This window comes from Rhagoletis pomonella, unplaced genomic scaffold (genome assembly GCF_013731165.1).
Source record: "Rhagoletis pomonella isolate Grant_MI unplaced genomic scaffold, Rhpom_1.0 Rhpom_scaffold_00011, whole genome shotgun sequence".
Classification (NCBI taxonomy): domain Eukaryota; kingdom Metazoa; phylum Arthropoda; class Insecta; order Diptera; family Tephritidae; genus Rhagoletis; species Rhagoletis pomonella.
Window position 1 is genome coordinate 14451577 of NW_023458565.1, and position 11733 is coordinate 14463309.

At 40.1% G+C, this 11733-nt stretch overlaps 1 protein-coding gene across 2 annotated transcripts in view; it reads right to left on the reverse strand.

The window, feature by feature from the left end:
* The window catches only part of LOC118746657, a 15637-nt gene extending 4367 nt beyond the window's left edge, over window positions 1–11270 (reverse strand). For both annotated transcript variants that reach the window (XM_036480520.1, XM_036480519.1), the window contains exons 1-3: window positions 11050–11270; window positions 9815–10975; window positions 7–933 (exon numbers count right to left, since the gene is read on the reverse strand). In XM_036480520.1, the coding sequence (XP_036336413.1) occupies window positions 7–933; window positions 9815–10975; window positions 11050–11194 (2233 nt within the window). In that variant the 5' untranslated portion in view covers window positions 11195–11270. The remainder of the gene's footprint in view (window positions 1–6; window positions 934–9814; window positions 10976–11049) is intronic.
* Between the last annotated feature and the right edge of the window lie 463 nt (window positions 11271–11733).

Here is an 11733-nt window from a genome sequence, read left to right on the forward strand (position 1 = left end):
CAGTATGTTCGATTGCATTACTGCAATCACCGTCAACAATTGTTGCTTTTGCCTCACTAACACGACGCTCGAAATAAGAAAGCCACTCTTCGCCTACGCCTGGACCAACCATATCTAGAAGATCAATATTTGCGTTCACATAAGTTTTTATTTTAGTCCAAATTATTTCCATAGGGTTCAGCATTGGCGAATGTGGTTCCAGGCTTAGGAGTGTTGCCTTTGTTGTGGCGTTTAAAATATTGATCGAATATTTCAGGTGGTTGTAGCACGGAGCATCATTATCGCACACCACAACTAAATCCGCAAGGTTGTTACCCATCTTAAACCATCTCTGAAGGACTTTTTTGATCCAACTGTATGCATGCGCAGCTTTAAAAGATCTGCGTCGGCAATCCATCGCTATTATTCCGCTTGTGGCTATAGCTCCGATAAGATGTATCTTAATTGCTCTTAAATGAGGACGTATCCGATCCTGTGTGCCACGGCAAAACAACTTGAAATTTGTTTCGTCAATATATATTATTTGTTTTCCAGCTTGTATAAAATTATTTAAAGCTCTTACATATTCGGCGCGTTTTGCCTTATTTTCGGCTCTGTTGATGGTCGCTGGCTGGTGGTTTAGTTGTTTAGTCGTATACAGCCTGCCCTGTAAAGAGTCATATATTGTGCAGATCGACACTTCTTTATCGAAGGCATAGTACACTTTCAGTTGGATTTCTTTCAGTGTCAAAGTGCTGTTCTCTTCAACCCACTTTACAATATCGCGCACTTCTTCCACGGTAAGGGACTCGGTTTTCAGTCTTGTTTCGTGGTCGACCTCTAAAGATGCTGCCAGACTTAAACAGTCGTCGTTTCTGTTTGCTGCTTCCGCGACTCTGCTTCTGTCCTGTTCCGAACAGACCTTGCCTTTTTTGTGCTCGATTGCTTCGGTGTCTACGTAAATAAATAAAAATTAATATTATATATACACATATGTATGTATGCATGTACATATATTATTAAAATTAATTTGGGTATATACCCACTGGGAAAATATTTTCAAGCGCCGAACAATTCCGAGCGACTGCTCTACATTCAACGTAACTCACTTTGTAAAGCGGCTCAGAAGTATGTCTGATACCAAATGTACATTCTAAATTCCGTCTTTGTTAAAGTAAGTGAGATTCATGAGTGAAGTGGTAAGGACCGCCGGGTGAAGTGTAAGTTGCTGGTAAGGTATTGCCCAAACCATCTGCTCCGTTTGCCAGAACAGAGTATACCGGAATGTGTCATCAGTCGAATGCAACACATGCCTTGGCTGGTGCCACTTCCGTCTACGCACCACACGCGAGTGGACTACGAACAACAACATCGCTCCCACTGCAGCCACCTACCACCAGGCAGCAACAGCAACTGCGTCAGGCGTAACAGGCCCAAGTTAGACTCCACACGTCCCTCTCGCCCCCGGATCGTGACCAGCCTCTCAAGGCACACGAAACTCTTACAGCTTAACTGCAACGGACTCCAGAGCAAGATTGAAGAGATAATAGTTTTATGGGTCGGCATGGCATATTGATAGCTGCGCTCCAAGAAACGAAGTTGCACAGCAACTCAACTCTATTGGGTTGCGTCGCCTACAATGTACTCCGTAAAGATCGCAAGCGAGATAATCGTGGTGGATTAGCGCTCATCCTGCACCACACAGTGCAATATCGGCTTATCGAAGAAGACATCGACCCGAGGCCAACTATTCTAGAATGTCAGGACATAACTGTCCGGTCAGGCGATGTCGAGCTCGAAATATTTAGCGTGTATATACCCCCTGTCACCTGCTGCCTAAGCCCATCGACTTTGCACCCGCGAACCACCCAACCAACACCAGGTCCATCCCGGGGATCCTCTCTTGAAGGACCTTAACTTGGAGATTCAGCAACTGGTAAATCAGCACAATCGGAAAAAGTGTGTGAGTAAGCTCTGGTCAACCGTGCGGTCCTAGTCCAACCCGACGAAGCGTAATGACAAAGTGGAAATCTCATTCGAAGGTCGCGCTTCGTCGGACCCGAAGAAATGCACCAACTACTTTAGTCGGCAATTTACACTGCATCTTTCGGTAGACAAGGCCAAACGTCGAGTGACAAGGAGGCTGCACAAATGCCTACAAACAGTGCACCACTTGTTTTCACCAGCGGTTAAGTGAAGGGGGTTATCGGGAAGGAGAAAGCCTCCAAAGCCATTGGACCCGACGGAATCTGTATGCTGATGCTGAAACATTTTGGGCCCACGGGAGTAGCATACCTAATGGAGGTCCTCAACCTGTCAATGGCCACTCTCATCATTCCTGATATGTGGAAATCAGGGAGAGTGGTCCCACTGCTTAAACCGGGGAAGCCCGCCAACAAAGAAGACTCTTATCGCCCGATAACGCTCCTTTCTCCGGTCGTGAAGACACTAGATGCCCTACTAATCCCATACTTCACCTGCAACCTGACCCCAGCGAAGCATCAGCATGGCTTCCGTGAAGTGCATAGCACAACAGCAGCACTTAACGGTCGGGGAATTACATGAGTGGTCGACAGTCGTCAGTAATCTTCAGAACTCAAACCTCGAAAGCAAGAAGAATAAAACAAGGGCTTCCACAATGTGGTGTTCTCTACCCCTTACTGTTCAACTTCGACATCTCGAAGCTCCATCACCCACCTGAGGGAGTTTCCTGATCTCGTACGCTGACGATTGTTCGACTTTGGCGTCTGCGATTAGAATTAATGACCTCTGCTCAAAAGTAAACGACTATCTCTCCAGCCTTTCTCGCTTCTTCACTACAAGGACCCTAACACTCTCCCCAACGATTCTCTTCACCCCATGGACGAAGGAGGATAGGCTAGAATTAGGCATTCACGTCGATGGCCCCCCAATTACCTTTGATAGCCTGCTCTCGTTCTCCACGCACACAACCGCAGTTGTCAACAAAGTACAGAGCCGCAACAAGGTCCTCAAATCTCTCGCCGGCAGCATTTGGGAAAAATACAAACAACCGTTTCTGGCAACATACAAGGCGATTGGCCGGCTGGTTCTAAATGAGGCAGCACCAGTTTGGACGCTGGGGACTATGTGGACGCAGTGGACGAAGCTACAGACTTGTCAGAACGCCGCACTCCGGGCAGCAACTGGGTGCCTACTGATGTCGCCTGAGCACCACCTTCACAGCGAGGCCCAAGTGCTCCCCGTAAGGGAACACTACCCACCCACTATCCACCCAGGCATGTCAGGGGCACATATTCGTGTACAATTACGCTATCCAGAAATACGTAGATCAACCACTGGACCCGACGACGTACAGAGGAGTGATCAACGACACTCATAGGGAATCAGTCACCACCTACTTCGACTCCCGGCCTATGAATGCCGTGATCCGAGCCCAATCACCAATCACCACCTGTAGACGGAGCTTCAACTGCCAAGAGAGAGCCGCGTTACCCTGGCCGCCTCAAACTCCCCGCACGACACCAACCACCTCTTCACATGCCAGTTCAATCCGACTCAACTGACACCCCTCTCCCTTTGGTCCGACCCTATTGAAACAGCCCGTTTCCTGGGCCTACCGTTAGTTGAGCTTGACGACAATGATTGAAGGTCGACCCGAAATAGGCGGGGCTTAGTAGTGCCGCTACAACAATAAAAACAACATTAAATACCCTGCGCAAGATTCAATATAGTTTTTTAACCTTTTCGAAAGCTACCGCTACGTGGAAAACAAGGGTGGTTTTACGTCTATTTTAAACATCTTCGGTATACATATGTATACGTATGTATTGTGTGGCCATGACGGCATTCACAGGTCAAGAGTCTACATAATTCTTGGACTGCCTCTATGTGAATGACGTTCAGAGCCTACCGATAAGCTGTCGGGTCCAGAGATTGTTTGTAGAGATCATCATCATCATCAACAATATTGAATTGCCATGCAGATTCGTCTCTTGGCCCGCAGCTATTAATATTCCATGCCGACCTATGAAGGCTCTCGTGGTGCGCAGTTTTGAACATGCCCTAAAGTGACACCAGCCAAGGCAAATGTTGCATTTGACTGATGTCACATTACGGAGTATCCTGGACTGACACACCGTGCAGATTGTCGTAGGAACTAGGAGTTGTTGGCGGCGCGTGGGTGGTGGTGCGGTTGTATCGGAGGTGTGGTCCATTGTATTGTGTTGTGGTGCGGTTGTGTTTGTGTTGAGTTGCTGCTCAGGCAGACTCTGTTGTGCCTTGGAGGCAGCTCGATTTGCGCACCACGTACGCGGTGGTCCATTGCCTACGAGTCGTAAGGACTGAGCAAACGCGGAGGTGGCTCCACCCGTTACATGTGTTGCATCTAACGGAGGTGGAGTTGTGGTGTAGTCGTCTCTGGCACACGCAGCAGGTAGAGGTTTCTGGTCCAGGATTTGATTCAATGACAGCCCTGAGCAGAAACATGCGAAGAAGATGTAGCCCTTTGTGCGTACAACTTTTGAGGGATTTCGCCGACCTAAACGGGGTTAGATCGCCGAAACAACAGCCCTTGGTCGGGTAAAACCCGAGTCATTCCGGTACGTAGAACCGGCTGTCGTGGGAATGATTTTGAACTGTTAATTTATGTTCGTTAATACCAAGGGAATTGATTAAGTTATCTCTTTAATTATCAAACTATTAAATACTAGCTTTTACACACTTTAAAAGTAACAGAAATGGAAAAAACGGTTTATTCGATATTCGAAAAATCAAGATTTCAAAAAAAGCGTCTATAGATTTCAAAAAAAAAAAACGGTTGAAATCAGTTTGGAAAAACCGAGTCAATTGCCCAACTGCGTACACTTCTTTTTTCATGTCAAAATCCCATTGGTATATTTTAAGGCGAATTAATATAAGGTGATAGCAAGAATACAAAAACAAAAATTTACATGTATTTTGTTATTGCTTTGGCGGCATAAACTGTCAAAATCTGTAAGAGTGTGTGTAGAAATTCAAACAAAATTTTTCAGTTAGACATCAGAAGCCGTGCGGCGAAACACATACACAAAATCAGCTGATCTAGTAACACCACCTTATATAAATTCGCCTTAGTATATTTCATTTAGCTTGAACAGAATAAATAGATAGACATTTCTGCTTGACTTTAAACTTTTTTTTTTTAGATTATATTTTAATATAGCATTTTAGGTAGAATTCTACCCAAATATTGACGAACGGTTAACTCGTTTTAGAATAGCAGGCAACCCTATTCAAATATATTTTCGAAATAAAGCTTTCTTAAACCTCACTCGTTTGATACACATATTATATTTTATTCAACGTGTTACTTAAATTTATTTTAACTTTTTGAAAAGATGGCAACCCTCTAAAAATATTTCTACAATAAAACATTTTGCCTATCTCGTTTGATACCCACATTAAAATACTTCGTTTCAACTTTTTAATAGCATTGATTTTTACTTTTTAAATAGACAGCAACCATCTTAAAGTGTATTTAGTTATCAATTAATTGACTTTTACTTTTTAACAGGTGGCAACCCTCCTAAAAAATACTTTCGAAATACATATCTAGTTTCTGAACCACTTTTGTTTGACACATTGCTGTAATATTTTTTTTAGCTTGTTAATTAATCGATTTTAACTTTTGAAAGAGGTGGCAACTCTCTCCAAAAAAAATGTTTTATATTTTAAGCCAGGATAGAAGACTACCTGTATTCCAAATTTAATTGTAAAGCGAAGCGCACATTGGCGCGATTCTGTCGTTGCGAATTCGGCTGTTAACTTCGAATCCGCAAACGTGCGCACACTTGAGCGATTTTTTCGCGTCGATTTCCGATGTACAATTCACTCAATTTTCCCTTTATTTCGTGTATTTTCGCACTCGGCGTGCCCAAATCGTACAAAATACTATTATTACGAACGTTTTTATTAGTTTTTGTACATTACACGTTTTTTTTTTCTTTGCCTTTATTGCTGTGACACCTTTCTTCTTCTTCTTTGACGCCTTCAAAACGCTGCAAACCGCGTTTCGAACGCGTCAATAGAGAAGAACATTTAGGGGATTCCCTTAAGCTCGAAAGTGGCTCGAAAACCACGAAACCTCGAAACTTTTCCAGCCTCGAAAAACAACTGTCAAAAATTGTATGAGTGGCGATATTCGCGTGCCTCGAAAACTTTCGAGGCAAATTAGTCGCGAAAAAAGCCTCGAAAAGTCGTTCGTAAGTTTCAGTGTTGCCTTTATATCCGAATATTCTACGAACTTCATACAATTTACATTTTTCACTTTTTCGTGGCATTTTCAATGCTGATTTTATATGTATTTATTTCAGCTGATGCGATGTATTATACAAAAAACTCTGAATGAGCTGTCAAACTTCGGAATTTCTCCATTGTTTACGAGGCTGAAAAAAGGTGCATTCCCAAAAACAGCCTCGACAACTTTCGAGGTTTTCGAGTTTTCTGCTCTTCGCGTTTAAGGGAATCCCCTAATTGAATGTTCGAAAAATTCGCAGCGACGGAATCGTGCAAGTGTGCGCTAGCGCATTAAAATGTATGGGTAGCATTGTTGTAATTTTTGGGCTTGCGGATTCGCAACGACAGAATCGCGCCAATGTGCGCTTCGCTTAATACATCCAGACGTTTTAGCATGAAGGAGCAACAAACATACTCACTCACACATTTTCACATTTATAATGTTAGTATTTACATAGGATTAGTGGAATTTAACTTAATTTAACTTAAATAAATTTTTTCGACATTCTTGATTTTCGAACTATTTCTTCGACATTTTTTTTTCGGTGTTTTTAGTTTTGTAGTTAGTTAGAAGTATATATACGGTGACCATATTTATGAGAGCCGAATACGGGACAAAAAATAATTTTGCAAATTTTTTCCCTGAAACAGTATCCATATAGTAACATCACAAATTTGTAGCATAATTTTGTCGAGATTTTTACACCGTAAAATTTATTTAAAAAAATCCTTAAATTTTAGTATAATAAAGTGCAATTTTAAGTCGGCAAGGCTTACTACTAACTTTTGGCATTTTTTTTTTTGTTGTCAGTGTTTTGCATTTTTTTGTTTTTTTGTATGTTCGATCTTTTTTTTTTTTTGAAAGAGAAGCAAATGAGCAGCACTTTCCACTCGCACTTTATTATACTCAATTTTAATGTGTTACAAAACTGCAAACCAAATTTTTTTCTAAAGATTCTAATTAAAAAGTTTGAAATTTTTGTGAAACATTGCAGAATTAATTTTTATAGTTTTTTGCACAAATTTGAAAATTTGATATTATATGATTTTTGTTGGGAAAAGAGCTTTACTTTCATAAAATAAATAATTAACATTAAATAAACTAAGGAAAGATAGCCAAAACTTACTAAAATGACACTGTTTTTATTAATAATCTACCACTAATTTGATTTCTGAAGTGACAACACTGACTATATACCAACATCACTTACAACTCGTTCATAGGTATGCCATTTTAATGAGCTGTTAAGTCGTCGGAGCATCGAATACGGGACAAATAAAGGATATTAAAAGAAACACAGAACATTTGGCGTCCCGTATAAAATAAAACAATTACCAGGACAATGGGTCAAAATAGAGGACTGTCCCGTTTAATACAGGACGGTTGGCCACCGTAAGTATATATCGTGGTTTAAAGTACAAAACCGCGTATCAACATAATGCAAAACTGTGTATCAGGATAATGGAAAACCGCATATGTGAGGTTGCATAAATTATTTTGTAGAGAGTAAAAAAACTCACATACTTTAAACAACGATATCCACTCGCTGAAGTTATTTCCAAGGTACAATTTTTTAATCTAATGTCCACTTTACGGTTTCTGAAATATAATTGACTAACCTGAAATACCTATATATAATGTCCGGCACAGACGATACGCTCCAAAGAGAAGGACTCTACAGTAACGCTAAAGCCATTAAGATTACAGATCGAAAAGATGGCTCAATCTCCACAATTGGGAATCATATGCAAGGTAGACTGGATACAATTGAAAGTGTACACCACCAGCCAGCAACCATTAACAGTGCCGTAAATAAGGCCCAGGGCGCTGAATATGTTAAATCATTGAATTCTTATATACAGGCAGTGATATATATCAACGAAGCAAATTTAAATTTGTTATGCAGTCGTAAACCGGATCGCGTTCGCTCTGGACCTATTTCATAAACGTGACAGGTGCGACAATTGTCGATTTTTCTAAAAAATTTCAGAGCCAGAATTGTTGGGCGACATTTTTTCTGTTTCATATACGCTCATAGTGATATACGCTTGTCGGTAACTGTGAATTATTTTTAGAAAGCGACAGTGACAATACTGGAATATTGTTGTTGTGGTTGTAGCGGCTACAACAACCCCGCCCAGATCGGTTAGTCCCTCAATAATTGTCGTCGAGCTGTCTGTCCATAGGGACCGGGGCGTCAGTAGGGTGGGGTTCAGTGGGCATGCGAAGAGATGCTTTGAGTCATGGGGCGCCTGTCCGCATGGCGGGCATCAAGGAAGCATTGTAACGTTAATTTTAGCGTTTACCAAAAAAAGCAATCGTTTCTGTTGAAACGGTTAAGTTTTTTATCGTTTAGGTAATTATCAAAATAATTCTATTGTGGTTTTTAACGAAACGAAATTCAATCGTTAATGCTGCAGCTGTAGCATGCATTTAGGTGCTAGGTGTTAATAGTGAGCTGGCAATGGCATACAACAAAAACTTTTCGTTGATTTATTTTGTTTCGATGTTAACGATTGATGATTTTTTTCGTTTCAACGTTAACGATTGAGTTTTGTTTCGTTAATTCAGCACTGAAACGAAACGAAATTATTTTGATAAGTTATTTTTGCGCATCAACAAAACGAAATCGATTCATATGGTTTGTTGAGCAAATCTGCCGGGCATTCGTTTAGAACATCTTCGTCCACGTCTGGTGGTTGTACGCTCAGAGCGTCATTCACTGGTCGAAAGTCTACATAACTTGAGACGGCCTCTCTGTGAACGGCGTTCATGGCCTGTCGATAAGCTATCGGGTCCAGAGGTTGTTTGATGAACCTCAGGACTTCGTCCGTCACGTCAATTCGTAGAGATGCCTCCTGACGCGCCTGGGGGACTGTTCTTATGCAAGCTGTCTGTTTGGGTGGACTATTGTCGACAATGGTGCTGACAATTGTCACTCTGACAAAATTATCACGACGATAGCGACAAAACTAAATAACTCCGTCGGAATGTTTTCACAAGAGAATAGTAATGCAGATGCAATTATTACATATAAATTACATAAAAATTTCTTATGACTCGGAAATTTTTCAACGACAATTTTAAAACCCGACAATGCATATTTGTCACTTTTTCAATGGAATGGAACAAAACAACCACCAATCTGTCGAATTGTCACTGACAATAAGAAAAATGCTTGTCGTTACAAAATTATCATTGTCACTTTATGAAATAGGCCCCCCCTGGATGTAGAGAAGTTCCAGTATCTACTACCAGCTACGGGCGGGCCAAATATTTTAATTAGGTACTTGAAATATGGAAAATGTATTACGAAAGTAAATCAGCCTTATCATGAGTTTCATTTTCCCCGAACCGGTTCACTTTTCACTTTTAGTTTCCATAGTTTTACTATGGGCGGATGACAAATCTTAGGTTGAATTTTTTTTTCAGGCGAAACCCAGGATAAGGCCGAATATATTTAAAATTATTACCATATATACTATCTAAATATTTAAAGTGTACCTATAGTAATTTTCGTCATTTAAAATACATTTTACCACTGCTGGAGTACAATTGACTATTCTGAAATATATTTACCGGATAATGTGTGGTCCTCCACGTCCATGGATTGATTTCGCAAAGCTAGCACCAAGCTAGTTTTGATATTACTTTGATGGCACTTCGGCAAGCTCTGCGTCGTCCGCAGCATAGAGTTAAAAAATGCTTTTAAACTTTGATCCTCTGGTGATAACTCCTGATAGGAAGTCGATTTGGGTTTGTCGGTCATAGTTTCCTTTGTTCCTTTAGTAGCAGTAGATGATGTTGGAGGCTTCTTATTATTTATTTCCCCTGGTGATACTTTCTCATTGGCAGTCGATTTAGGTTTGTTGGGCAAAGTTCCCTTTGCTGATTTAGTAGACGTGCTCGTTGAGGATGTTTTAGTACATTCAATTTTTCTTACTTTTGTGGTAAAATCATTTTTGTACCCTTCAGGAATATTCACTTCGACTTTGTAAACTTTGTCGCCAACCTTTACTTCAGCAAAAACTTTATCGGTATTACTGTTGAGATTTGTGTTCGAGGTACTAGACGAAGAAAAGTGGTTGGATGATGTTGAAGGTTTCTCACTATTAATTTCTTCCGATGATAAATCCTCGTGAGAAGACGATTTATTCTTGTCGGGTTTATTTTTCTTTGCTGCTTTAGCAGGTGTGCTTGTTGGGCAAGTTTGAGTGTGTTCAAGTTTTCTCTTTTTTGCAGTAAAATCATCTTTGTCTCTTCCTAACCATTGCAAAATACTCGTTTTAACTTGAGAAACTTTGTCTCCAACCTTTTGTTCAGCAGGAACCTTATCTGCACTGTCTTTGAGATTTGCGTTTAAGGTAACAGTGGAATGGTTATCCTTTATAGTCGTAGACGATGTTAAAGGAATCTCTTTATTAATATCTTTATATGACTCAAAATTAACCGTACTCTCTTTCACATCTAGTAACGAACCAGAATCTTGATCTTCAACATCCTCCACGCCAGGAACTTCGCTTTTCATGATCTTTGTTCTTATCGCCTTCATATCGTGTTCGCCCATGGAGCTTATTGCATGAGGCAGCATAAACTTCATGTCTTCAAAATAAGGCCATTCATTGAACTGCACATATGTGATATCTGTCCTGTGAAATGAATGTGCATTTCTAAATGCCACCTTTATTACGTGTTTGCAAAAATTTTCGTACAGAAATGACCACCGACTTTTGGCTCCATCTGAAGTGGAAATACATATAGATACATACTTTTCAATATTAAACTCTGTATAATCATTTGCATTTGTGCCTTACAATCATCGAATCCACAAACTTCGTCAATTTTCCTCCACATTACTGCTCGCTCCACGGACGAGCTTTGAAACAACAACGGATTTCTTTTTACTAAAGATATGACTTTAAGGTTTTTCCTTATGTTATCTTCAGATGGATTAAGCATTATTAAAGTGTTTAAAAATTCATTAAATTGGTAACGAACTCACTATGTGATGTATTTAGTTGTATGTAAACTTCAATGAAATAGGAATGCTCGAAAAACATCGAAAATGTCGATGTTTCCTTTGATGCATCGAAAATTTTCCACTTGATGTATAATAGTCGATGTATCGATGCATCTATGGTTTTTGAGAAGTGATCTCTAGTAAATTGAACCACCAACTCGGTTTTTCAATTGTGCAAAAAATTTCAATAGACCAAAAAATTTAAATGGCTCTAAAAATTTCCGTTAGAAACATAATTAGCTCAGTTAAGTAATTAAAACTTTGGGAGGATTACGATAAACGGGGGCAACATTTTTTTACTATGCCATTGGAAACTTGGAAATTGGACTCATCCGCTTTTTAAAAAACAGCACATTCAGGTTTGAAGATATTTATTGTTGAAAGTAATTTCTTTGATTTTTTTAAATAACATCTTTTGAACTACATAACCGATTAAAAAAGTAAGATCATAACGATAATTAATACCATGTTTTGACCG